This window comes from Aspergillus mulundensis (genome assembly GCF_003369625.1).
Source record: "Aspergillus mulundensis strain DSM 5745 chromosome Unknown scaffold_4, whole genome shotgun sequence".
Lineage (NCBI taxonomy): Eukaryota > Fungi > Ascomycota > Eurotiomycetes > Eurotiales > Aspergillaceae > Aspergillus > Aspergillus mulundensis.
This window is the reverse complement of record NW_020797892.1, coordinates 2,694,289-2,719,903: the sequence shown is the minus strand read 5'-3', so window position 1 is coordinate 2,719,903 and position 25,615 is coordinate 2,694,289. Positions and strand designations below refer to the sequence as shown.

General features: G+C 51.8%; 10 protein-coding genes across 10 annotated transcripts; 7 read left to right on the top strand and 3 right to left on the bottom strand.

Moving 5' to 3' along the window:
- Nucleotides 1–519: 519 nt before the first annotated feature.
- On the top strand, nt 520–2,483 carry DSM5745_05302 (cytochrome P450; the record flags this gene model as incomplete). The annotated part of the gene is made up of 7 exons (XM_026747318.1): nt 520–568; nt 626–1,044; nt 1,093–1,162; nt 1,215–1,892; nt 1,947–2,147; nt 2,209–2,230; nt 2,288–2,483. The coding sequence occupies 7 exons, from the start codon at nt 520–522 to the stop codon at nt 2,481–2,483; spliced, it is 1,635 nt and encodes a 544-aa protein (XP_026604798.1).
- An 883-nt stretch (nt 2,484–3,366) lies between these two features.
- Nucleotides 3,367–4,758, top strand: DSM5745_05301 (uncharacterized protein; the record flags this gene model as incomplete). The annotated part of the gene is made up of 6 exons (XM_026747317.1): nt 3,367–3,421; nt 3,477–3,861; nt 3,911–4,072; nt 4,126–4,278; nt 4,332–4,454; nt 4,530–4,758. 6 exons carry the CDS (start codon nt 3,367–3,369, stop codon nt 4,756–4,758), a joined length of 1,107 nt encoding a protein of 368 aa, XP_026604797.1.
- A 447-nt stretch (nt 4,759–5,205) lies between these two features.
- DSM5745_05300 (putative C6 transcription factor) lies at nt 5,206–7,257 on the bottom strand (the record flags this gene model as incomplete). The annotated part of the gene is made up of 1 exon (XM_026747316.1): nt 5,206–7,257. One exon carries the CDS (start codon nt 7,255–7,257, stop codon nt 5,206–5,208), a length of 2,052 nt encoding a protein of 683 aa, XP_026604796.1.
- A 695-nt stretch (nt 7,258–7,952) lies between these two features.
- On the bottom strand, nt 7,953–9,145 carry DSM5745_05299 (phosphosulfolactate synthase; the record flags this gene model as incomplete). Its single annotated transcript, XM_026747315.1, has 4 exons — nt 7,953–8,448; nt 8,496–8,747; nt 8,799–8,836; nt 8,903–9,145. 4 exons carry the CDS (start codon nt 9,143–9,145, stop codon nt 7,953–7,955), a joined length of 1,029 nt encoding a protein of 342 aa, XP_026604795.1.
- Nucleotides 9,146–10,810: 1,665 nt separating this feature from the next.
- On the top strand, nt 10,811–12,254 carry DSM5745_05298 (phosphatase PAP2 family protein; the record flags this gene model as incomplete). Its single annotated transcript, XM_026747314.1, has 3 exons — nt 10,811–11,200; nt 11,260–11,794; nt 11,848–12,254. The coding sequence occupies 3 exons, from the start codon at nt 10,811–10,813 to the stop codon at nt 12,252–12,254; spliced, it is 1,332 nt and encodes a 443-aa protein (XP_026604794.1).
- A 1,645-nt stretch (nt 12,255–13,899) lies between these two features.
- Nucleotides 13,900–16,036, top strand: DSM5745_05297 (PWWP domain protein; the record flags this gene model as incomplete). Its single annotated transcript, XM_026747313.1, has 5 exons — nt 13,900–14,065; nt 14,184–14,652; nt 14,711–15,071; nt 15,125–15,347; nt 15,396–16,036. The coding sequence occupies 5 exons, from the start codon at nt 13,900–13,902 to the stop codon at nt 16,034–16,036; spliced, it is 1,860 nt and encodes a 619-aa protein (XP_026604793.1).
- A 1,045-nt stretch (nt 16,037–17,081) lies between these two features.
- On the bottom strand, nt 17,082–18,425 carry ppmA (type 2C protein phosphatase PTC7; the record flags this gene model as incomplete). The annotated part of the gene is made up of 1 exon (XM_026747312.1): nt 17,082–18,425. One exon carries the CDS (start codon nt 18,423–18,425, stop codon nt 17,082–17,084), a length of 1,344 nt encoding a protein of 447 aa, XP_026604792.1.
- Nucleotides 18,426–19,247: 822 nt separating this feature from the next.
- Nucleotides 19,248–21,005, top strand: DSM5745_05295 (putative pre-mRNA splicing factor; the record flags this gene model as incomplete). The annotated part of the gene is made up of 3 exons (XM_026747311.1): nt 19,248–19,289; nt 19,409–19,442; nt 19,513–21,005. The coding sequence occupies 3 exons, from the start codon at nt 19,248–19,250 to the stop codon at nt 21,003–21,005; spliced, it is 1,569 nt and encodes a 522-aa protein (XP_026604791.1).
- A 427-nt stretch (nt 21,006–21,432) lies between these two features.
- On the top strand, nt 21,433–22,296 carry DSM5745_05294 (J-type chaperone JAC1; the record flags this gene model as incomplete). Its single annotated transcript, XM_026747310.1, has 1 exon — nt 21,433–22,296. One exon carries the CDS (start codon nt 21,433–21,435, stop codon nt 22,294–22,296), a length of 864 nt encoding a protein of 287 aa, XP_026604790.1.
- Nucleotides 22,297–23,724: 1,428 nt separating this feature from the next.
- Nucleotides 23,725–25,338, top strand: DSM5745_05293 (uncharacterized protein; the record flags this gene model as incomplete). Its single annotated transcript, XM_026747309.1, has 2 exons — nt 23,725–23,750; nt 23,862–25,338. The coding sequence occupies 2 exons, from the start codon at nt 23,725–23,727 to the stop codon at nt 25,336–25,338; spliced, it is 1,503 nt and encodes a 500-aa protein (XP_026604789.1).
- Between the last annotated feature and the right edge of the window lie 277 nt (nt 25,339–25,615).

Genomic DNA, 25,615 nt, shown 5'->3' with positions numbered 1-25,615 from the left:
CGACCGTCTGACTGCATGTCCCGGTTCCTGGTTCATCACCAGGGTGTGCAAGCAGCTCCATTGGCTGAAGATCTAGCTGTCAGCTGCAGGTAACACTGGACGGCAAGCAAAAGCAAAGAAACAATGGCTGGGATTCGGAACCTTGGATAAACTTCAGCTAGCGATTTCAATCCCAACCACGTCCAGGTGGATTCGGAACCGGCCTCGCGCAGCAACAAGCCAGGGGTTTGTGCAGGGTTGGCGCGTGTAAGCGAGACTATCTCCATCGGAAGGATAGAGTGGCAGCGAGGACCCCGAAGAAATGTGATTTGACCATTCTGCATGAACCTCGGAGTTCTCAGTTCGCAATCCATGTAGGCTAATGATGATTGCACTGCGTATGTTTCAGGGGTATTGGTTGTAACTGGTCGAGAGTCCAATATAAAGGGACACCGAGGGCAATGACTCCCCAAGGAGGTGCCTCCCACATCTTCTCGCCAACCCAGAAACAACCAAGGCTTCCAAGGTTAGATGCAGACCATGGACAACCTTACTTCCAACAGTGCTTCTACGCTATCTCCTTCCAAAGGTGAGTACTTCTTATCGCAGTAAATAGGCAACCTACTAATCTAGGAATCGCTTCCAGAGCCCTCATTGCTCGGCCTCCTGCTGGCCTCCATCGGGCCTCAGCTTACTACCATAGCCATATTGGCCGCTGTGCTGTTAGCAACTCGTCTCTACCGCGAAGATGATCCGTATCAACTCAAGAGCATCCCCCGTCTCCCCCGCTCACGGATCATGGACGCCTATCATTCAGGCTCGGTCTGGAGGATTTTCGTTCCGAGGCTGATTCCATACCTCGACGCAGCATACCACAAGGCAGGTGCCCCTTCCATGGTCTCTAGCCGGGGTGGGTCTGATTCAACGCAGTACAGCAGAAACGGAAAGCCCTTCAAGATCTGGATCATCGCGCTTCGAAAATGGGTCTATGTCCTGCCACCCAAGTATTTGGAAAAAATCAGGAATCAGAACCAATCAGCATTGAACCTTCGGGACGTCATTCATGTACGGTCGTCCATGCTCTTTCGAGTGATCTGTGCTAACAATCTTAAGATGGTCTATCCGGGTCTTCTTGATAACTTTGTTGCTCAGGTCTCCTCAAGATTGGTCAATGTGTACCTCTGTGAGTTCAATCCACCGCATTCACAAGCTCGACTGGATACTGATCTGAGCAGCCGAGATTGACCCATTGCTCCAGAGCCGCACCGAGCACTTACTAGACAGAGACATCGGGGCTCCAAAGCAATGGAAAAGTATCAATGCGAACAAGCTTTCCCAGGATCTTGTCGACCACGTCTCCGGGCGACTTGTCTTTGGTGAGAACTTGGTCGACAATACAGCCTTCCGTGAGCCTATGACACGCTATTCACACAGGCTTGTGGCCCATGGTCTTCTCGGCCGCCGGTTCAATATATGGCCCCTGAGTCCACTTTTCGCCCGTTATCTCCAATGGCAACTGAAGCGAGATCTTGCTATCGTCGCTCGCATCGTGGGCGACGAAGTCAGCAAGAGGCGACGGCAGCAAGAGCAAGACCCTAACGGCAAGAAGCCATTTGACTGCATTCAATGGGCAATGGAGCAAGATATCCCTGAGGACCAGAAGAGTCCCGAGGCGATTGCACAACGACTCGCATTCGCCACTTCGGGCATGATTAGCACACCTCCTGGCACTCTATTGGGCTTTTTCTTTGATGTAGCTTCACAGAAGAGCGTCGTCGAAGAGATACGTACTGAGATAGCCCAAGTGCTCAAAGAGGATGGACAAGGGTGGGTGGAAACCTCGATTGCCAAGATGAAGAAGCTCGAATCCTTTTGTCAGGAAAGCGTTAGGACCTCTTCTTCGCTCGCCCCTTGTGAGTTTAGCAAGCCAATGAACCTATATCCTTACGTCTGACTGACTCTCTCAGTAACTGGATGGCGCCTTGTGACAAGCGACTCTTTCCGATTCGATGACAGCTTGACCCTGCCCAAGGGTTCCATTATTACCTTCCCAACAAGGCACATGCGATTGAACCCTGACACATTCGAGAGCCCAGACAAATTTGATGGGCTTCGCTTCATGAAGATTAAGGAGGAGCAGGGCGGAAGAGATGATCTGACAAGCGACGGTAAGTCAAGCAGATGCCGCTTCCCTTATTACTGGGCGAGCTAACTCGATTACCTCGCAAGCGATCAAACATAGATCCCTCTTGTAAGTTAGACACTTACCTCAGCTTCCTAAAGAACTCACCTGACTTGGTCTTTATAGGTTTGGCTATGGAAGACAAGCGTGTCCAGGGCGATTCTACGCTCAAAGATTGATGAAGGTCATCATCGGTGTGGCGATCTCACGATACGATATTCGTTATGCTGGCGGAGATCGAGAAAGGCCCGAGTCATGGGATATCGAGCCATTTCTGATAGGCGACACGACAGTGGACCTAGAATTCAAAGTCAGACATTGATTGAAAACAACGCAAGCCACTGGGACACTATGCAGTGAAGAGGTAAGTATAAGTGTGATATTGGCTTCGCATGTTTCGTTGAGAAGGTGTGCAGAGCTTATCAGCCAGGGCGCATTAGGGTGTGTCTGAAGAGGACCTGGGAGTAAGAATCATGACAAGTGTAAGGGATACAGGGTTCTAATATCAGTTATTATTTGATCTTTCCGTAATGCGAGATATCACTATCTAATCATGGGCCATGTTCTTCCGCACAGGCAATGCCTTTGTGGTTTGAGATACATCAACCCCGGCGCTTATATCCTCCCACTCATAAGTAGTAAGACTAAGGGGAACATCCAGAACCAGCTCTTCAAAAATTGATGGCACTATACATCCCTGCTACTACTTAGCCAACTTCATCGACCAAAACTACAAACTACCAACAAAGCGCATAATATAATGCTTACCGCGCCGGGTCTAGCGCATCGGGTGCTCCCGTCTGCGTACTGTTCGCGACCTATATAGAGCGCTCAGACTCCCGGAGACCTTACTCCTAGACGAACCAAACTCAGATGGACGATATTTCATCGAGTATGGGGCTGTTGTTGAGCATGAGAGCTTGCGGAAGTCCATTATCCCCATGGACCAGGCGAAGCTGTCTATGAGAATCGATATGCTGCGGCGTTTGGATACGGAGTAGCTAGGTGAAGTTCTCTGTAGGCTGTAGCATGGATTGGGCACAATCTGGCCCCATTTTGGAGATCTCCAAGCCGGCGCTAACAACAATTCTGGATTTCTTACTCGATGAAATTACTCGTTTTAGCCAAGAGCTTGGCGTCTTTGAACCCTTGGACCCTGGTCATCCCCGTCAGGAGTTTTTGCAAATGTTGTTACCTGCGCGAATATGCGGCTGTTCGCGCTCTTGCTGCGCGTGGTGGCCACTTTACCATTGTCTCTTGGTAGGCATCGAGGTCTCCGTTTTCCTCTTGCTAAGGTTGATGCTGAACTTTTAAGGAACTACCGCGCAACAATGCTCGAGCCGTGAGGACTATACAGCTCGCACTCAAGCAGAGATTGACAAGATAACCCAGAACTGCACCACGATTGCAGGCGAGCTTGGTCTTGTGGACTGGTCCGGGCCGCTCACGCTTCCCAATATCACGCGTATCAATAGTATCACGCTCTATTCCGGCAACATCACCTCCATTGAGCTTCCCGCGTTGGAGTACCTGGGTAGTAACTTGCTTCTCACGGACCTGCCTTCGTTGCGCAGGGTGTATCTGCCTAGACTGGAGTACATTGAGGGCCTCTACGTAGACTTTGCGAGCGACGCACCGGAACTGCATTTGCCAAAGCTGACCAACACATCGTCAATTTATCTACGAGGCAACTTCTCAGAGTTTGTTAACCTCTGCATTGAGGTGAATCACAGACTAACAATAACCTAGTCAGTCGTTCGACTCTTTGCGCCGTGTTGAGAAGAAATTCGATATCTGCAATGCTGTCAGCTGCGGCTATTATTCTCGCATGGAGGCTTACACCCCGATGAGCCTTTCCTTCCCGGTTCTTGAGAGTGTGGGTAGCTTCATAGTGGCCGGGAATGTGTCAAGGTACAACTCATTTTCATGGAGGACCCTTAAGACTATGGACTGATTTCATACAGTCTCTCGCTACCTGAACTCAGTACACTCACATGCAGAGAATGTGACTGGGCGGCACTGCAACTAAAGCTCTACGGCTCCTCACGGATACCAGTTGACCTACCCAAACTGAGTTCGGTGAACGGTTCTCTCAACATCCGAGGGGATATTGACTCGTTTGTCTTCTCCGCCTTCATTACCTATAGGGGTTGAAGCTAACCCATCCCAGCATATCCCTCCCCTCCCTACAAGAATACACGCGCGAGCTCATCATCACGCCCTACGAACCCCTAAATATAACCCTACCGGTCGAAAAGGCAGAGGACTTTTTGTTCACCGGCAATATCACAAGGTATGTTGCAACCAGCTGCAGAGCCAGCCCTAAAGCTCCTCGTTGAGCAAAAACCAACTGAATATGTCCCGTTAGCATCCAACTACCCAACATCAAAGACTTCACTCGGATCCACATCGACTCGGATCTTGACTTTGATTGCGACGAGCTCTGGGAAGACCTTGATCGGACGAGCGGGCCGCTGAATGAGAGTTGCAAGGAGGAGTATTTCCAGTGCTCGGTGGGTGTGTCTTGCTATGCAGGAAGACTACAGACAGTTGCTGTAGCTCTCGGTCTCGTGCTTGGGATGGGATTTTTGACGTGATACTTTGGTAAATTTGCACATACACAATGTTGCTTTGCTCTTCTTGGATATATTATAGATGTTATGGTCTATAACTTTGTCGTATAGCAGAAGATGTATATATGCCGCTGTACATGTACCAGCTCCTAAATACCGATGTTTTGAAAGCATAGCCAACGTCGATGATTCAATAAAAACCCAGCTTTTGTACCTCGCCTAGATACATGGCATCAAATGGTGTGACCTTGGTGGCATATACATCTATCTCTCTGTAGAAGAAATAGCAGTAGTAAGTGAAGTCCGACATATCGCAACGAAAAAAAAGTAGCAACCTGCTAAACCAGTAATCCCCAGCGCCAGCCATGCCATGCAAAAGACCAAAGCTCCGTAAAGTACTCCGTACCCAACACCGATTCCATGATCATAAGTCATAAGCCTCATTACAGCACAACCAGGTTGCTAACGAGGTCAAGTCTCATCCCAGAGCCCAAACACGGGCAGATCCTCGGCCATATAAAGAAGCCCGTTATCGGACAAGATCATATCAGACAGCGGCGTGTGGCCTCCGCCTCCACCTCCACTTCCTTCTCCAGGCTCAGCCGCAGACCCGGTTCTCATCCCCGAAACTGACGCGGAAGCTGTAGCTGTGGGCATGCCCATCGACCCGCCCGGTGAGAAATTGATGGGAATTCCGGTCGTCGTGAGCGTGGAAATGGCCGAGTCATACGGGAGGCCTGTGGCAGCGGCGTCACAGAGCGCATCCCAGATGCTGCTGTCTTGCGGGGCGAGGGTTGTTAGATCGGGGGGTTGTTGTGATGGGGTGGGATTGTTTGCTGGCGCGAGTTTATCAGGGGAGAGAGGAGATGGGACTGCGCCTGCAGACTCGCCGGGGCGGCGGATGGGTGGTATTGTATCTGGGGCTGGGGATGGTTCGTTGGCGTTTGCACCGGCAGAGCCTACTTGGCCAAAGAGCTGGTCGACCTGTTTGCTGCGGCGTTCCATCCACTGGCGATTACGACGGCCAACGTATTCTGTTACCGCGGCACGGAGGTACTTGATGATTTGGAGGAAGCGGCAGGAGTGCGGATCATGAGGGACGAAGAGCTCGAGGAACTTCTCGGCTTTGTTCATGCCTTCTTCGAGCGGGAGGAGGTTGTCGTAGTCGGCGAAGAAGGCGGCGCCTAGGACCACTGCTGAGTTGAAGACAGAGTTGATTAGGAATGGGAGACGGCGTGGTAGAGACTCGTATCGGGCTAGGCCGTCTACGATGTCCAGGCCGCGCAGGGCGGAGTAGACGCAGGCGTCGGCGAAGAGGGAGAGGCGGGATGTGCCGTTCCTGGCTTCGGGGGTTGCAGAGTCTTTCTTGCTTCTCACGTACTGTGATACCCAGAAGATGAGAAAGGGGCGGGTTAAGAGGATGATCGACCAGTAGTACGACCCCAATACATGCGCGGCAGCCAAGCTTTCTTCTAGTGTTTTGGAATCCAGTCGCTCTGTTTGCATCTGTAGGAAAGTAGGCAGATTCCGGACCCAAGCTCGATGCTGATTAGATATGTTCTCAGCAACATTGATCGAAACAACCTGCCGCATGTACACCTCCGTGAGAACCCGCTCAAAGATGCGACATAGAGAGACTACAGTCGTAGATAATTGGTCCCTGGGTAGGTGTGATTCTCTTCGGGTCATCTCATCCTCGCGCAGGTCATAATCGAAATCCGACGTGGCTGGTGGACGCCCCAATGATGCGCTAAGAAATAGATCCATCATGCGCAAACTCTTCCACACACGTTCCCGTGCCCTTCTTTCCCGCGCAGTGAATAAGGAATTCGCATCTTTTCGGTGTATTCCCACTGCATATGCAGCCCGCAACGCTATTCCGAGGTTCATGAAGGCACCATTTCGACGACAGGCACCAAGCATGTACATGGAAATCAGAACATAGGACTGGATAGTATATAAACTAGGAGTTTCCGTGAAAGCGGAAAAGGCCAGTTGCCGGCCGCTGACGAAATACTGCTCAGCTAGATTCTGGTTTGTGTCGGATACCTGGGCGCCAATCGCGAGAACAAGATAGAAGATCGAGCTGACCGTATCCTCGTCACCCGTCGGATTCCCAATCCAATTCGAAAGCCGCGGATGGAACTCCTCAAGGTCAAATAGATCAAGCAAAGGACTGGTAGCCAGAACATATTGACGAGCGAGCCGCTGCGCCTCGTCGTTATTGGGAGGCTGTATTAATGGCCCACTTTGCGTAGTCGAGCTGTTTTGAAAAGCCTCTAGCATCGAATGACGCGACGTATCCTCTGTGAATTCGCACCGTCCGATTGCAAGCGAAACAATGCGCCGAACGCTCTGTAGAAATGACAGGCTGGCAGAGTCCCCGATATACATAAACTTTCCCTGTCCATCCCGCAGCAGCCGCGCAACCTTCGGCACGGGTGCCGCTCCATCTTTATCATCCCCGACTTCCTGCTCTAGATTTGCGCTTGTGTCTTCGAGCGTGTTGAGGAGGTGGTCCATGGCCGTCCGCCGCTGTGGAGTGGGAACCAGGTGTTCGCTAAGTAGCATTGCTTCTTTGGCATCATTGCTGGGCCGGAGCAATCGGGCTGGTTTGTCCGAGAAATGACATTCTGCTTCTTTGCGACGCTGGACGCATATCGTGCAGGGTTGCTCCCCATTGCACTTTTGTTTCCTTCGCTTGCAGCTATCACACGCCCGCCTGCACCGGAGACGAGCCCCGGGCGCCGTACTGGCTCGAGGCATTGGTGTAGCACGGTTCGAGTATGTCTTCGCAGAGGTGGTTTGCGAGGCGGCGGTCAATGCGGGGGGAGCGGCAATCAGTCGGTGTTCGAGGAGAGGCCGATTCGGCTACTTTGGGACAAACTATTAAGCATTTCTTGTCACCAAGTACTGTTTCAGCACATATCGCACGGCGAGTTATATTGAGTCAACAACCAAGGTGGAAAGTTGTACAGAGCGCGCGTGCAAGTGCCTGGCCTTCCCCAGACTGCGGAATTATCGGGGCTTGGCATTACGCCTGAGGCAGCCATGATCGACAGTGTAGACACCTCAGGCAGCATACAAAACACCACTAATTAACTGCAAATATTGAACATGTCATAGAAATGATATTAAGCCACGGCTCCTCATTATAGTTCTGTTGCATTACAGCCCAGCTAGAATCTCACAAGCCATTGACGCTCGGTCTTCACAAGTTACTCCGGACGGAAAGACACAAGCCGTCCAAACGTATCTGCAGTACCCCAGATGCCGTGGCGCAAACCCGAAAGTTGAACAATCTGGCTATGGTCGACGAACAGGTTGACATCGATGCCAAACTCCCTGATATACCAAGTGTAGACTTGGGGATCTGCTGCTTCGAACATGACCCGTTCAGCCGGAAGCTCCTTCATGATCTTCGACACCACGTCTGTTCTCCATGACTTGACATTCTCGGTGATGCCTTCTGATTCGATCATCAGACGCTCAACGCCTGCGTCTAAAAATTTCTGCCCCAAGTTTACGAGTTTTCCAGGATCGGAAGTACCGAGTGACTCGAGGCTAGCCGCTGAGGTATCACCGCCTGCTCCGAACTGAATACCTAGCTCCGGCTTTGCTTTGAGTCCGTAAGAATGGACCTTGTCGACGAGGCGTAGCCAGTCGTCCTCGGGAATGGAGAGAAACCCAGAAGAGAGCTCGATAACGTCGAATCTATGAGAGTTCAGCATCGGCATGAGAGCATGGGGACTATGACGAACCCTAAATCTTTGCACTTTGTGAGATATTTGTCAAAGACTGAGTTTGGGTCTGGATGTGTGAGGAGATGCTCGGCCCACCCGCCCTGGAAACTGGTTAGAGGGTCCATTTCGTGAGGTATCCAGTTGGTACCCACAGTCGAGACATAAACACTGTGTTCATGTGCGAGGTCGATCAATTCCCTCAACGGCTTTTCTGGAAAAAGAGAGAAAGAGCCTCCGGCAAACTTGAGTCCATCTACATGCGTCCCCATTCTAGGACACCATTAAACGTGAGTCTACAGCCACCTGGGTTCCAGCACTCACGTCTCGAGAACATCGGCGAGGTATCTCTTACCCATCACCTATGACCACGAAGAATCAGCATTGTGCTTGCTTTGCCTGTCGGCCAGCAATCTCCTGGTGCATACCGTATAGTACGGTCCTCTGATCTCGGTAACTCCCTTCGTCCTTGGCTTCTTGGGACGGGGGTTTGACCGAGCAAATCCAAATCCGTTGGACTTATCTTGAAGCAGCGTGGCTGCTTTCTTGGAAGCAGGGGCGGTGGACGATAATCCCCTGGACCATACTATCGGTGCAGCAGTTTTCATGGAGACCGAACCGAAGCCCTTTCTCCATGAGAGGGTAGCGGTTCGGGTTAGGGGTTGCAGCATCGTGAGACTTTGAAGTATTTGTCACGCCAATCTTACGGTGCGAGTGCGATTATTTGATTCAATCGACAGGTGCGTTGCAACTGAAACAAGCCGAGGTAGGCAGTACAAATTGGAACATTGATGATTATGCCACAGAGAAGGCAGAGAGAATTGGCCTTGGAGTATAGCAAGGAATATATAAGATTGGACAATCTTATCTATCAGGTGATTCTTGTCATCATACGTACATCACATCCCCTGGGTATGCGGAGTAGACTAGCTGTTTGGGCCGAGATCGTATGAATTGATATGAAGTAAGATGGCGGACTAGATGTGGATGATGTCACGATACCTAGCGGGAGAAAAGTCCGCGAAATCTCGGCTCAGCCCTCTTCAGGGTACTGCTTACCAGGGGAATCAGGCTCTGAAGCTTGTATCTCAGGAACCAACAGGTATGCTTCAACCGAAGTAGACTAGATGATAGAAGGGTCGAAACTGGTACATGCCGAGCCCGGCCAGACCGAGTCATCCTCCAGAGTGGATTATTCAGAATTCATAACTTTATGCAGAGGATCATCGGTGTTCGGAACCTCGGAGAAACATGAGCGGAAGATCGGACACCGGAGACTCATTGGACCCGGGGAGGAGTATGGTAAGATCTGGTAACAGATACACTAGGCTGGCTGCAATCTTTGTTTTTTCTGGCAGTCAGCCGATATTGATTGCTGGGGATGATTTGATTGGATTAGCTGAATAGGACTCGAAGCGTGGCCCGTCTAAGGCGGGCACAGAACAAAGCAAAAGTTGGTTACTGGTACCTTAAGAATCTAAGATGGTAATGGGCGTACCAGCCTTATGAAGGAATATGGCCGTGCCCGTGATCCTCCAGCTGATCTCTTCTCCACTTGCGCACGACCACCTGCCACAAGTGGTTCAACGTGGATCGCCTCGACGAGACCTAGAGCTCAGTGAGTTTGAACTCTGTTAGAGCCAGCATCAGCTATCGACTCGAGAGTCGAGACAGACCGAATACGAAGCTCGAGGTTGGTATTCAGGCCAGAGAAGATATGTGGGAGCTCTACCCTACGGAGTACTCCGTAGCTCGAACTCGAAGAATATTGATTAATGGCTGGCGCCTAATTACCAAACACAAGGTAGGGGAGCCTTTTTCTTGGAACCTTACAGGGCTACGCTGTCGATCCCCACCGTATCACCGTATCGAATGATAGCTTCCCCTCCAGATTCCGGGCCATCCGGTTTTGTCACTGTTGTGTCTCACGGACAGCCAGCTCTCTTTGCAACGATGCCTTGTTTATTCAATTATTGCACAGGCCTTTGCCTAACCCCACTCGCCGTGACCATGGAAGCCCTTCCAGACTGACGAGAGTAGTAGTACAAATAGTCGCGTGTGCACGTAAAGAGAAGGAAGTACTGTCACTGCCACTGTCACCGCAGCTCTCACCTCTGGCGCCATCAGGCATCAGCTCGCTATCTCCCCCTCACTGCTCACTGTCAGCTGCACGAGCAGGACCGGTCAAGTCGGCCCTTTGTTTGTCCAGAGGTGATGCCGATTTGATCCTAAGTCGTGATCCTCGTCCCTGCGGTTGTCTTCTCCTGTCTTACCGTTATTATTAGAGTTGACACCTCGATCATCTTTTCCAAGGTTCAACATTCCAGGAACACACCATGGGCGCCGGCGCTATCCTGGAACCTTTGGTGGTTATTGTCTTGCTTTTCGGTGGCACCTGGATCAACCGCTCAGCTGGCTCATTTCCTCCCTCGCGTCGTGCTCGCCGCAAATCCACTGACCACTATCGTGGTGCTTCGCCGGACTCTATCGAGTCGGGCCTTTCCTCACCCACGCCCAAGGATGGTCTTCTGAAAGACCGACCTTTATCTCCGTCAAGCTCTCACTTTGGACTCGAGACCTGGCGCAAGCGACGCGTCGGGCTACTTCTGTGGACTGCTGAGGTCACTTCCCCGAACACTGCTATTTTCCAAGATCGTCTGCTCAGCCGTCTGTTACGCAAACTTCCTTTTCTGGCCGAATGTTGGTATTGGGCTTTGGTCTACTGGGTATGCTTCTATTCTTCTTGGTTCATCAGGTTACAACAAGGCTAACAAAGCATGGGTAGACGTATCAACTAGGCAGAGCGTTTACGGCCGTAACCCTACAAGAAGGAACCGTCGATGTCGCGAGGAAACATGCGCTCAAACTTATCGAGATCGAACAAGCCCTCGGGTTGTTCTGGGAGGTTCCGATCCAGCAGTTCTTCCTGGGGCACCCATTGCTCATGAAATGGACCAATTGGATCTACTCGTTTATCCATATCCCCGGAACGATAGCATTTCTAGTTTGGTTATATTACTACACTATCACGAGAAACCGATTTGACGAATCTCAGCCTGGGAAGCCTAGAGGGACGACGAGCGGCTCGCCTGCTGGACCACTTCTCTATCAAGCTCGTCGACGGACATTAGCAGTGTGCAACCTCCTTGCATTTGTTGTTTTCACCCTGTGGCCTTGTATGCCGCCTCGCCTGCTGAGCGACGAGGACGTACAAGGGCCGGAAGGAAAGTTGGCGCGCAGTTATGGCTTCGTGGATACCGTGCATGGAGCGGAAGGCGCTGGCAGTGTGTGGACTGAGAACAGGTTTTGCAATCAATACGGTGGGTCGACTTTTATGTTCTTGCATTTAGTCACATACTGATTTCCCCAACAGCTGCAATGCCCTCGTTGCATTTCGGATATTCTCTTATGATTGGACTCACTATCATGACAATTCCCCTGCCCGCCCACCAGCGCGTCTCGACGCGAGTTCGCATCGGCCCGTTTGGTGTTCATATTCCGTCCCGACAACGTTTGGCCTGTCTATTCCTCGGGTTCGCATACCCGTTCATCATTCTCGCTGCCATTGTAGCAACTGCGAACCACTTCATCCTAGATGCCGTTGCTGGTGCTATAGTGTGTACTTTGGGCTGGAAGTTCAATGGGATTCTATTGAATTTGATACCCGTGGAAGACTATTTCCTTTGGGTGGTCCGGATACACAAGCCTGAGCCAGCAGAGATGGTAGGACCGCTGGATATTGAGGGATGGATGGATGACTGTGAGGCTGAGACCGCTTGAAATATGAAACAGACAGGTCAAGCACCTTCAATATGTGCTGTGATTTCCGATGATACCCTTCTCTTTACTGTCATGACTGTCATGTTTTCACTTTGGGTTATTCTTCACAACCTAACACTCATCCTTAGGGTCACTCGCTTGCCCTATCCTTACAAGGGTATCTGTATAATTAGGCATCGCATAGGAAGACTTAATATAATGAGAAACGGGGATGATGAGATAATGGCTGGGTCGGTGCTATCCCGCGTAGGCGTACTTGAATATGAGTGTGGCAGAACGATCTATTCGCTGAAATGTTTACTGCACTTTTACCTTGGAGAGAATTTGACTACATACCTGGGTATCAAGATGGAGCTATATATGTCTGATGATCTATTCAAGTCCTTGGAAGCGCTGTCTTGGTGGGTTTTGTAGTAGACAGAGCAATCGTCTTCTAGCAACAAGACTTTATTCGAAACTGTATTCTATAGAGGTCGCTAAATGCTCAAGCTGTTTTTATCTATAGGTCAATATGGTTGGAAGAGTCCTTTGCTTGCCAAACTGGAGCTGCTTACATCCTGCATCCACCGGATACTCTCTGGTCTGGTTGTAATTGGGAGACGGCTTCCGTCATCTCTCTCACAACCATTAAATGGAGCCGACTTCAAGATCCCTGTGGATATAAGGCTTCCTCAACCAGGCTCGCCGAATAATCATTAAAAATTAGACCTGGGATATTTACAGTCGTTATCTTTGAGATTGCGGGACTGAACAACTTCTCCGTCCCCAGTACGAAACCGCTTCCCTCGGCTCTTTACGGAATGGAATATACATACAGCAACGACAGGTATGCGCTTCGCCTACCCTGAGGCTAAAGCAGACTTCTAACGACATTTGCTAGATACCGTGTTGATTTGTAGACGAATTGTTTCGTCGCGACTCCTATAATTATTCCACAATCAACGCGTGTCAAAGATACGCGTCAGTTCCAACTCGCGAACAACTTGACTATTCGAACAACCCATTTCAAGTATCGGCACGAGGAGCGAGGTCTAGAAATAAATCTACGTACTTCTCTTCCTCATCGGCTCAGCCAAACGGACTGCCGGGTCTCGATTTCCAGCTTCTCCGCATTTTGAGGCGATCGTCTACCGCCCGCGTCACTTTCCGTCAACAGGAGACTATTGATGCAGCAATCCGGTGTTGTTTATCACGTCCGGTGTTTCTACCGTATATAAGTGCTCATCCTGCTAAGAATCGAAGCACTGTCGTGGTTACTTTTATCAGTGCTGTTGCAAGCGGCAAGTTTCCCATCCCTTAACTCGCGGAACTTGCGCTAACTTTCCATCAGGGAATTTTCTGGTGTATCGAGAATCAAGCATCAGACCCTGAGAACAGGACGCTGAGCGCGTGCGTCGATAAGACTGTTCTGTTGCTGAGCTTGATCGTTGCGTCATTTACGGGCTGGTTGCTGAGCGTCCCTTTTCCAGTGCAACGCGTTGTCGACTTCCCGCCTCCCGGCGTCGCGACCTTCTCCACCACTTTCTCTCCCACCGAAAACCACCTCGACCTTTCCACCATCTCCTACAGCAAGGCCTTGGCTTCGTTCCCATCAACCAAGATCCTCTCTACTTGTCAAATATAATACTGAGCTCCCTTGCGAACCATGGCTGATGCCAATACCCCCTCGTCGGCGCCTGCCCCGGATGCTGGTGAGGCGCCCGTTGAGCGCGCTTCTACGGAGCTCAAAGCTAGCCCCCAGGAGTCCGCGCCAGAGCCCACCAAGGAGAACACAGAAAAGGGCGCCAATGGAGCGGAGGAGAAGCCTGCTGGTGAGTGCAGTTTAAGCTTGTTTTGGGTTCCCTGTTTGCCGACGCCAGATGACGAGCGCGTGTACTTGTGTTGTACCTATGCTGAGTGGCTTTGACTAACTTTTTGTGTGTCGTATAGAAAGTTCCCCCGCCCAAGAGGACAAGAAGGAATCTTCCGACGAAACCGCCGAAAAAGCCAACACACCTGCCGAGGCGAAACAGCCCGAGGGGGGTGCTGCTGCCCCTGCAGAGGCGGAGCGCGCCGCCGCCCCGGAGGCCAACGGAACGCCTTCAACTACCAAGAAGCTACCCACCAAGCGCAAGTCCACGGGTGGAGATACGAAATCTAAGCTGAACCGCAAGAAGTCGATGACTCGCATTACCCACTTGGATGCGAAGGCTGGCGAGTACTACCTCGCGCGTCTTCGCAGCTTCCCACCGTGGCCCGCCATCATCTGCGACGAGGAAATCCTTCCGCAGAGTCTTCTGGGCTCGCGTCCTGTGACCGCTCAGCGTCCCGATGGTACATACAGAGAAGACTACGCCGACGGCGGCAAACGTGTCGCCGAGAGAACCTTCCCTGTTATGTTCCTCCAAACAAACGAATTGTACGTGTAACGTATTCATCAGGCGATGCATTGTCAGTGGTGCTAACAATATCAATAGCGCCTGGATCCCTAACACTGATCTCACACCTCTCGATCCTGCTACCTGCAAAGAAGTATCGGAGAAGGGCAAATCTAAGGCGCTCTTGGCTGCGTACGGCGTTGCTGCAGAGGACCATGATCTCGCACACTACAAAACCATGCTCGCAGACCACCAGGCTGCCATTCAGCAGGAAGAGGAGGAAAAAGAGGCCCAGGAGGCCGCTAAAGCCGCGGCTAAGGCTGAGAAAGCAGCCAAGAAGAACAAGCGAAAGAGCATGGAAATCCAAGATGACGTAGACATGGAAGATGCAGATGAGGAGAAGCAGCCAAAGAGCACCAAGAAGAGGAAGAAGGATGCTGAGGCTGAGGGCGACGAGAAGGTCAGCAACACCGTTCTCAGCTATGAGATTTAACACTAATTCATACCCCCCAGCCTGCTAAGACGCCCAAGACTGCTACCAAGCTGAAGCTCACAACGCCCAAGAACCCGGCTGAGGACAAGAAGGCATCCGGCTCTAGCAAGGCTAAGCAGAGCGCCAGCAAGAAGGGAAAGAAGGCTGCGGCCAGCGAGGAGTCAGACGAGGCGAGCCCCGCACCTAAGGAACCTGAACCCAAGGTCAACCTGGAGGAGGCTAAGAAGAAGAGGGAGAGAGAAGGTAATGTCTGCCCACCATCATTTCGAAGATGAGACTAACAAGCTGCAGTTCTGTTCATCCGCCACCGCCTCCAGAAGGGCTTTATTTCCCGTGACCACCCTCCCAAGGAGGAAGAGATGTCGCAGATGTCCGGCTACTTTACCAAGCTCGAGAAGCTGAACGATCTCGAGGTCTCGATCATTCGCGAGACCAAGATCCACAAAGTCCTCCGAATGATCATCAAACTCCCCAACATCCCGCGCGATGAGGAATTTGATTTCCGCAAGCGGGCTCTGGACATTCTCTCCAAGTGGAAGAATGTTCTCGACAGCGACCGCGCTACACCCGCCCAGGACAAGGACGAGAAACCCAAGGCCAATGGCGTCCACAAGGAGAAGGAGGGCAGCGCTGAAGCTCCGGCCAAGGCTTCTGAATCCAAGTCTGAAAAGGAGGACGAGACTAAGCTTGACACCCCGGATCAGGATACCCCTATGCCAGATGCTGAGGAGAAGACCGAGGAAACACCGGCGCCTACTAAGAGTGATGCTGAAAAGGTGGAGTCTGAGCCCGCTGCCGCTGGCGAGACGGCAGAGGACGAGAAGGAGGAGACGGAGAAGAAAGCAGAGAAACCGGTAGATGAAAAGCCAGAGGATAAGCAAGAAGAGGAGAAGCCTGCTGAGGCTGGAGTTGAAGCTGAATCTGCAGCATAAGCCCGCCAGCAGCTTGAAACAGCACAGCACAGCACAGCACGACATTCGTGAACCTCACCACACCCTTACTAACTAAATTCCCCACTATTTACGTGCATGGCATGGCAATTCTTGGTTGGTACGCTGATAAGATACTCTTCCCACTTGTTTCTGTTTTTGTTCTTTTCATCCCGTCCTACTTTCTCTCAATCCTCACCTATTGTATGTATGTGTGCGCGCGAGTCTTGTTTTTGTATCTTTTATCCTGCAGGTAGTTTAGTCTAGTTCAGTCCAATCTAGTGGTTATTTTATCTTCTATTCAACTTGTCCCAAATAGCTTTTTTATCACCCCTTGTTCTGTTACCCCTGCACTGAGAGTCAAACGTCTGTTTTGCAGTGCTTATCCACCACCCTCTGGCCTGCCTCGATCATTGCCAGCTAGAAGGAAGAGAGACCGGGAGCTGAAGGCGAGACAGCAATCACGTGGCCCACCGCGCTTTCTGTAGTATGAGCCCGATCCAGCTCAAGACGAAATGACCCAAGAAGCCCTACTTCGTACCAAGCAATTACTGTTGCTTATTGGTTTACTCTGAGCCAGAAGACTGGAAAGAGACGTTCATGGATGCTGCTGTCGAGAGAGGACCTGTTCACCGTGTTGCGGATTCTTGCATACCAATGGGTGTATCCATGTCCCGATATCGTGGGTGCTGTAGAGGTGACTAGCATTAGGTTCGTACGCAGTAGAACCGTTCTTAGGACAAAGTCTTCAAGATCCAGGGTAGATGGGTACTACCGTATATTCAGGGATCATATCAATTCGTGTAGAAGAGCAATGTACAGTATGCAAAGGAGAAGGCTCGCGCAGCGGAATCTATCTATCGTCTATACCGGTCTGTGCCTATGCAAAAGAAAAAGAACCCTTCCATGAAGCAACGTGGTCGGGGTGATATAAGCCGTTCCAACACCGACAAAAGTAAATGCAAATGTATAGTCAAGGCCCGGTCCTCATAACTTCGAGGGCGAAGCGGTAAAACACAAAGAAAGTACGGAAAAGGTGGAAACATTTCTACTCCTCCACGGCAACAATGACCAAAACAGCGATATCGTCGACTTTCCCGCCACGGAAGTAATCCCCCGGGTAATACCGCTGCGCTTCCTTTGCAAAGGGGCTGTCGCGGCGGAGATCCATGCTGGCAAGTTTCGCTTCGCCTGCGATGGACGCCGCAAGCAAGGATTGGAGGGTATAGGTGTGGTCTGACTTGGAGGCCGTGGCGGATTTATTGGGGGTTGATTTTGGCATTGCTGAAGAAACAAGGGAACTGACGCCTTCGGAACCGGTGAGCCGTTCGAGCGTTGCGCGCTCTGCCGGAGTGATACCGGAATTTGGAGACGTAGACGCTGACCAAGCGCCTGTATGGATCATGCGGCCGGTAACGAGTTTAAGGATGTCTTGGTTGTTGAGGTTATCAAACACGCCATCTGTGGCGAGCATGAGGACATCGCCATGGTGCATGTGCAGTGTCGTGGTGTTTGCGTCGCGTGGGAAGTCTTCTAGAAAGCCACCACCGAAGATGGAGGCTTGTTGGCGCATGCGTTTCGGGATGATGCTAAGTTGATAGGGTGTGTTGAAGCCATGTGTCTGCGGGGTTGAGTAATGATGGACTGCAGCCTGGCGGAGGAGAACAGAACCTGAGTCGCCTAGGTTTGCGAGTTCAATACGGCCGTCCTCAAGGCCTACACCGACGGATGCGGTGCTGCCACCAGCAGGGATGCTCTCGTCTGCGACAACGCGGTCGTAGCCTGCCTGAAGAAGGGCTTTTGCACGAAGCTGCTCTGCAGGGCCGTCCCAAGCCAGCGCTGCCTGGGCCATATAATCGCATAGAGCATGCGAAAAGTCCGCTGGATCGACTCGCGACTCTGCCCATCCCCCAACGCCATCGGCGACTGCGAAAGCGATGGAGTTATCCGCGGAAGAACCGCGCCGACCTACTGTACTCACGAAAAAGGCATCCTCTCCGCTATCCGGCCGTCGCTTTCGCTTGACCGCGGGATCTTCAGTATCGAGGGCAACGCCAAGGGCGTCATGAAGCTCAGGGTTGAAGTTGTACGCATTCTTGGTAGGTAGAAACCGGCGACTCTTGCCGGACGAGGAGGCCGCAACGCGGTATGATATTCGCGGAGTAGTTTTATCACGTTTCGGGGTCGAATGAAAAGATCTGAACGAATGTACTTGTAGGAGGGAGATTGGTGTTCCCTGTGGTTGCGGAGACCGACATTGCGGGAGGCGCCGGAGATATTGCGACCTGGCTGCAGGAGACGAAAGGACCCCTGTTGAGCTCTCTCGCGCGATGGCCTGTAGGCTACTGCAGGCTGAACCGCAGGCGCTACCGGGCCTGACCGACAAGAGCATCAGCGAACTGTCAGACCGTCACCGGAGGGCCTCGTCCGTCGATTTCGAGACCCTCCACGAGCCGAACGCGAATAAAGAGGGTTATGCGCAGGTTAACCTTCAGCCGACACGCATCAAGAGGCAAAGGGCGAGCTACGCGAGAATGAACCCCTCAGCGCGGTATAGGAGGGAAAACAAAATGCGGATGCGACAAAACTTTACAAAATCTGTCGATCGCAGTGGATTTTTCGCCGACTGACGTAGGTAGGAGGAGCGAGAAGCAGTGGGTTTGCCGACCGCCTGGTCTCAGATGCCGCAGAGCAGATAACGCAGAGTATGGTATGGGCGGCTGGTCAATCAAAGAAGCCGCATCCAAAGTATCATCGGTCCGATTCAGCCAGCCAGCGATCATCCGTAGCTAGCCGCTGCTGGAGATTTGAAGCCAAAGTCGGGGGGGAGGATCAGAAGCAATCTGCTGTAGACTCTGGCCCTCATCGTAGATAAACCAGGAGGATCTTCCACGGTTTTGAGCTCAATTTCTAGAAACGATTGATGGGATAGCGACCTAGCTCTTATCCACTACATACGTAGTTCAGAGCCCTCCTAAATCCGTTTGGTGCGGTTTAGATACTATTGAGGTTGTAGAGTGCAGGTTGTATTGTCCGGCTTCCGCTTTTTCGACTTTCTGCCTTTTTCTCTCTCCAGACTTCAACCCTCCAGACCACCAGACACGTCTCTTGCGCCTCTCAACCAAAACCAACACAGACCTAGAATCAAAGGAAACTCTCTGCCTTGGCCTGTTCCTTATTATCCGGAACTTCGGGCCCCTCTACAGCGCCCACCATGATGCACCCAGCGAGACAGGCTTATGTGGAGGAGGCAGAGGTAAGAGCTTCCCATACTCCCAAATGTGCCCTCTGGTTCATTATGTTTGAATCATCATTTACAACTCTGCTGGTTGAAGGTTACGCGACTCCGACTGACCTCATGGACCTGTTGACTAGGAGATGGATACGGGCATCAATCTAGCTGATTTGCGTGAGCAGCAACCTCTCTCATGTCTTACGATCTTTAGGATATCAAGCACTAACAAGACTTGCCTTCCCAGCTATTGACCGCGATTATGTGATACCCTCATCCGCCGCCGGTATCCCGGCAGAGAAGGCATCCGCCATTATCTCGCAGTTCGAGCGCAAACGAAGAGCCGCTGCCATGGCGGTGCCGACTGACGATACGCGAGTCCGCGCACGATTGCGAGAGCTTGGAGAGCCCATAACACTGTTCGGCGAGGGGCCAGCTGACCGGAGAGATCGATTGCGGGAACTTTTAACGGACATTGCGGAGAAGCAAGAAGCGGCGGAGGAGGATATCGAAATGGCAGAGGCGGCCGCAGAGGAGGATGAGGGAGAACAGCAAGAGGAGTTTTATACAGAAGGATCTGACGAGCTGTTGAATGCACGAAAGGCTATGGCTCGGTTTTCCTTGCCGCGTGCCAAAGCCCGCGTTGCGCGACAGCGAGAGGAATCGACAATACCTCTACGAACACACATTAAGCATCGGAAGGCGATCAAGGAAAAACTGCATAACTTCGATCTTTACGGGTCCCAGATTGCGGGCGATCGGCCAGTTAGTATTTGTCGGTTTGCGCCGGACGGACAGACAATCGCGACTGGCAATTGGGGCGGCGGTATTCGACTGCTGAGCGTGCCGAATCTGGAGGAGAAGCTTTCCATCAAGGGTCATACTGATCGAGTTGGTGGTCTGTCTTGGTTTCCGGGAGCTACGCTTCCGGAGTCGAACGTATCTCGATCAGCAGTTAATCTGGTCTCCGGAGGAGGAGAGGGTAATGTGTGTCTATGGTCGCTTGACAAGGATCAACCACTCGCTACGCTGGAAGGCCACTCTGGCCGTGTGTGCCGGACAGAGTTCCATCCATCTGGGAAGTACATCGCATCAGCATCTTACGATACAACATGGCGATTATGGGACGTCGAGACGACAGCGGAGCTGCAATTACAGGAGGGCCACTCGCGAGAAGTTTACACCGTTGCATTTAACAATGACGGATCACTTCTGGCGAGTGGTGGCTTGGATAGTATCGGACGCGTCTGGGATCTCCGGACAGGCCGCACGGTCATGATCTTGGAAGGACATATCAGGGAGATATTTGGCCTAGACTGGGGAGTGGACGGGTACCGAGTACTCTCTGGGTCAGGTGATGGCTGGGTGAAATGCTGGGACTTGCGTCAAGTGAAGAACACCGGTGGTATTGGTGCACACAAGAGCGTCGTCTCAGATGTCCGATGGTACAAAGGAACCGAGTCGGAGTCTGATTCCTTTTTGCCATCAACGGAAGGACAGGCCGGGCGCATGGACGTAGACGGCGCGGTGGCTCCCATACAGCCCAGGAAATCAGGGACATTCTTCGTGAGCAGTGGGTTTGACAAGAACGTGAATGTCTTTAGCGCAGATGACTGGTCTCTTATCAAGACATTGAGCGGGCACTCCGGGAATGTGCTGAGTACTGATATCAGCAACAATGCGCAGTGGATCGCTAGCTGCGGGCATGACCGTACAGTGAAGCTCTGGGGGATTGAATAGGCAGCTTTGACTGTTTTCCTGGATCAGAAACATTAGCCTTCGGCTTCTCTTTAGGTAGTTGTGAAAGCCAGCGGCTTTGCAGCATGTATAGATGTAATATGAATGTTACGTGAATACAATAGGTCTGATAATGTCGTTGAATGTTAATGCCGGAGCTCAAATTCTAATTTGGGCTATAGATATTATTTAAATAAGTTTTTGTATTCAGTAGCCGGGCTAGCTCAATCGGCAGAGCGTGAGACTCTTAATCTCAAGGTTGGGGGTTCGACCCCCCCGTTCGGCTGGCTTTTTTGTTTTTGAACCTCATCTTCGTTTTGTCATCATCCCCGAATCTCCGATTCATATCTCGGAGCGTCACCGTTGGCTTTCCAAGTTCTCCAACTCCCTCATTCATACCTAAGTGATACATCAATCTCGCGCAACCGCAATGGCTGCAACTTTCCGCTCCCAAAAAGTCGCTCAGCGACTCGCTGCGTCCTCTACGTTACGCTCAACAGCACGGCCATTCCACACATCAACTCGCAAGACACTTCCCATATCCTGCATTCTCTGTCAGCTCTGGCCGTCACGAGCGGGCCCAAGCAATAGCGCCTTCATCTCCATCTCTCCTCGCGCTCTACCACACAGTCGCCGCGCCTTCACAACGACATCATGCGTGTCCACAAACCAGTCTACCGAACCATCAGCAGCGGAGACACCACCAACCATCCCCAACGCCCCCAACACAACAACCTACTACACCATGTTCCCGAAAACCCTACCAGCCGGCGCACCCCCCTCCTCCCCCTTCACAGTCGACCTGCCAACGCTCCGCCGCGAGTTCCTCTCGCTCCAAAACACCCTGCATCCAGACAAATACCCGCCGGGCCCCACGAAGCGAACCGCCGAGACGCTCTCGGCCACCGTCAATGAGGCCTACCGCACGCTGTGCGACCCGCTCCTCCGCGCGCAGTACATCCTGCGGCAGTTCCACGGGATCGATGTCACGGCGGAGGATGGCTCGGGGGCTAGTGCGCCGCTGGACCCGGAGCTACTGATGGAGGTGATGGATGTGCAGGAGGCGATTGAGGAGGTTGGGGAGGGTCCGGAGGCGGAGGAGAGGATTGCGGAGATGAAGAAGGAGAATGGTGAGCGGGTGAGCGGGTGTGTGAAGGCGCTGGCGGAGGCTTTTGATAAGGGGGATGTGGAGTGGGCAAGGGGGGAGTGTATCAGGTTGAAGTTTTGGGTTAGTGTTGCGGAGGGATTGAGGGAGTGGGAGCCTGGGATGGGAGGGATCCGCTTGATTCATTGATTTGAGGTGGTCATGGTTCGCCTGGTGTGAAGGTGCGGGTGGGTGTATCGTGTGGTTGAGGATTGTTATTGTGTTAGATGCTCCACTTTGAGCTTACACCTCGATCATCAACATGATTGAATGTATATTAGATCTTGGGCGATTCGAAGCAAGTTGGGTGCTGCTTAGACGGCTTGCACCAGATATATGTACATGTATATATAGACGGCTAAGCCCTAACTGACCATCTCGGGCTGGACCGGTTGAAGAACAACCAAACACTTGGATTAGAAATACCTCATCGAGTGCGTTACGATTTAGATGACAATCGAGCAAGGATACCTCGGTTATAGGTAGATAAGGTTAAGAATAAGAAGTCTGACCGGAAGACCCAGTCATGGTACATTCGAGCACGGAGTGAGACCCTGTCAAAACACGAGAATGAGCAATTCAATCTAAGACAACTGTAGTTCAATTGAAGAACCAAACAAGACCACGCTCCCGCAACACTGTTTCCACTTTCCATGCAGTATAATCTCAGTGGAGGGCCCAGCCAGGATGCATCGTCCAACATGTAGGCAATCCACAAGTGCATGAGACTCTCTCACCTTAATACAGACCTCACCAACATCACCTGACCACCCATAGAGCTCGTAACCCGCCATGCAGAGAGGAACCACACCTACCTCCGGATAGCTCTGGATAGTTTGACCGCTACATCATCGGGACCCGGAAAATTGGGCCCGCACATCAGGAGTCGACAATAATCGTTGGGTCTTCATGTCCAGGGTCCGACCCAATCCATTGGGCAACAATCGTCAATACAGAAAGCTTGGAATCGCCCTGATAGTGCTCGTGCCAACGAATGGCTAAGACCTCGCGTGTTCGCTGAGCTAGCTGCTCAACCCTCGAATCACGACTCGCAAGGCCTCTGCAACTCGCCCTGCTTTGCTGTTTGCTGGTCACCAGTGGTGGTTGCGATGGACGAACCTCTGAGATGTCGGATTTGTTTCGCCCTCAAGTTCTGCACGACGTCTGCTCTGAAAGGAAATGAGTCTTGATCATAATCACGCGATAAGGGACAATCCTCTTGCATCAATGCGAGTTTCAAATCAGGAGTTGGGTGGTTGCGTCGCGCGCAAGGGAGCTGGCGGTCAATCTGTCAAGCCCCGTCATGACTGCACACGTAGCAGACCACCACGACCGATTCGGATCGGCTTCCGCGCTTGGTCTCCCCCTTTTATCATATGCCGTCTTTTCCAGTGAGCTGGTGGAGAGAAGGGTGCCAGGACAAAGGGTGAGGAGGGGTGCAACACGCTGTTATTAATATTAATAGACGTAGTTGTCTCGAGTAGGCGATGGGCAGGGGCTTCCTGTCTGAAGTCTTCCTCGACTAATCTCCTATCTTACTTTTTCTGCCCTAGCGATAATTGTGAGCCTGGTTGTTCAATGGAGCGGGGACGGGATTTTCGGAGGTAAGTAAACAAGAATAAAAAGGAGGGAAGAGCGGTTTGGAAACTGCATCTCGCCTGCTTGATTGCATTGTAAGACTTGCTTTTTCTCGACGAGCCACTGACGACCTGCAGCATCATAAACTCAGTGCCCTTTACTTTCTTGGTCGGTCCAAGCCATACAAAACTCACCATCCAGTCGGGTCTCGCCCACCATGTCTCCAGACCTCTGGATCACCTCATCAACAGCGGCCAGACCCGAGAATCCAAGCACCAGATTGCCATATTAGAAGATGAAGATGTTGAGACCTTTGTCGCATTCTGCGAATATGCGTACACAGGCGACTACGCGGTGCCACCGCCTGGATCTCGAGAAGACGACGTAGAGCAGGACTCCATCAATCATGCGCTCAATGGCGTGTACCCTGACACTGGCCGCACATCGCCAGCAGCAGGCTTGGGGAAGTCACCACGAAGACCAACAGAAGCTCCAAGCGAGGCAGCTGCGGAAGCCTCCAATGGTAACGATGACAGAGGTAAAGATGTGAACAGAGATGAAGAGCAGCACAGACCCTCAAGCCGGCAGTCAAGTCACAGAGACAAACAAGCTCGGTACAGTTCGACAAAATCTGAGTATATGACCCAGGAGCAAACTGTTACACCTCGAGATTCGGATCAATCGCCCACCCCTTCTGCGGATTTCTCTCCGACCCGAGGAAGAAGACGCCGGAGAGGAAAGACTGATGAACAGGGGTTCATCCAAGACGCAACCTCCAAGCTCACTCCTCCTTGTACACCCCCTGGCGCTGCACGAGTCAAGGATGAAACCAATTCGGCTGAAGAACCTGGCGAAACCCCCCACGCAATGACCGGGGCCGACCAATCTGTCCCACAATCGATGAAGCATCCCGCACCAACTTCCGGCAACGTCGCTGATAGAAGTGGATATGAGGGGAATATGCATCAACAAGAGCAGAGTACAGCTAGAAGCCGAGCGCGGCCGGTCATAGATACGTCGTTCGCCAATCAGCAGTTCTCTCCTCGGCACGAGAAGGGAACAGGCCTGTGGGATGAGTTCACTGGTATCGACGACATCGACTTTCGCTTCTCAACTTCCAGAGCAAGGTCCTCAAACCCACTTCCTGGGGTTACATTGCCCTATCTGATCTTCCATGCCAAGTTATATGTCTTTGCCACACGCTACCTGATCCCGGGCCTCGCGCATCTCTGTCTGCAAAAACTCCACTACGACCTTCTGAACCTGGCATTCCCAGACCCAGACCCCGACAATCAGTTCGAGGAGCAGCTTGTTCTGACCACAACCAAGGCCAGGATGATCGTCAATCTCCTCAACTACACCTACACGAAAACAACCCGCCTGGAGCCGATAACACCTTCGTCGGCAACTCAGCTTCGAGATAATGAGCTTCGGAGACTCGTGGTGCATTATGCTGCATGTAAGGTGCGAGACCTAGCGGTGTATTGTCCTCCAATCGAACCTATTGCGGGATCCCAGTTCTATGCGGAGCAACCATCTGCACGCGGATTTCGCGCGCTCTTGGATACTCTTCCGGAGCTTGCTTCAGATCTGATATACCGCATGATACAGTGACTTTTCATTGTTGTTGGTCGCTCGTAGAGTCTATGTAAGCGATGAGAATCACAAAAGACGGCGTCCATACAATGGAACAAATGACGACGGTACTTGTACACGGGACGAGACTGGAGGGACCGGAGGTTGCTAAATTAGTTGACGTTCTATTTCTTGCACTTGGTGTTTGTTTGGTCCTTTTTTTGACTCCGCTTTCACGTTGGCAGGGATCAATCTCTGGTAGCTGGAGTTGCATGCATCAACTCTGTTTGAATATCTGGGGATCCTTGGTCGTTCA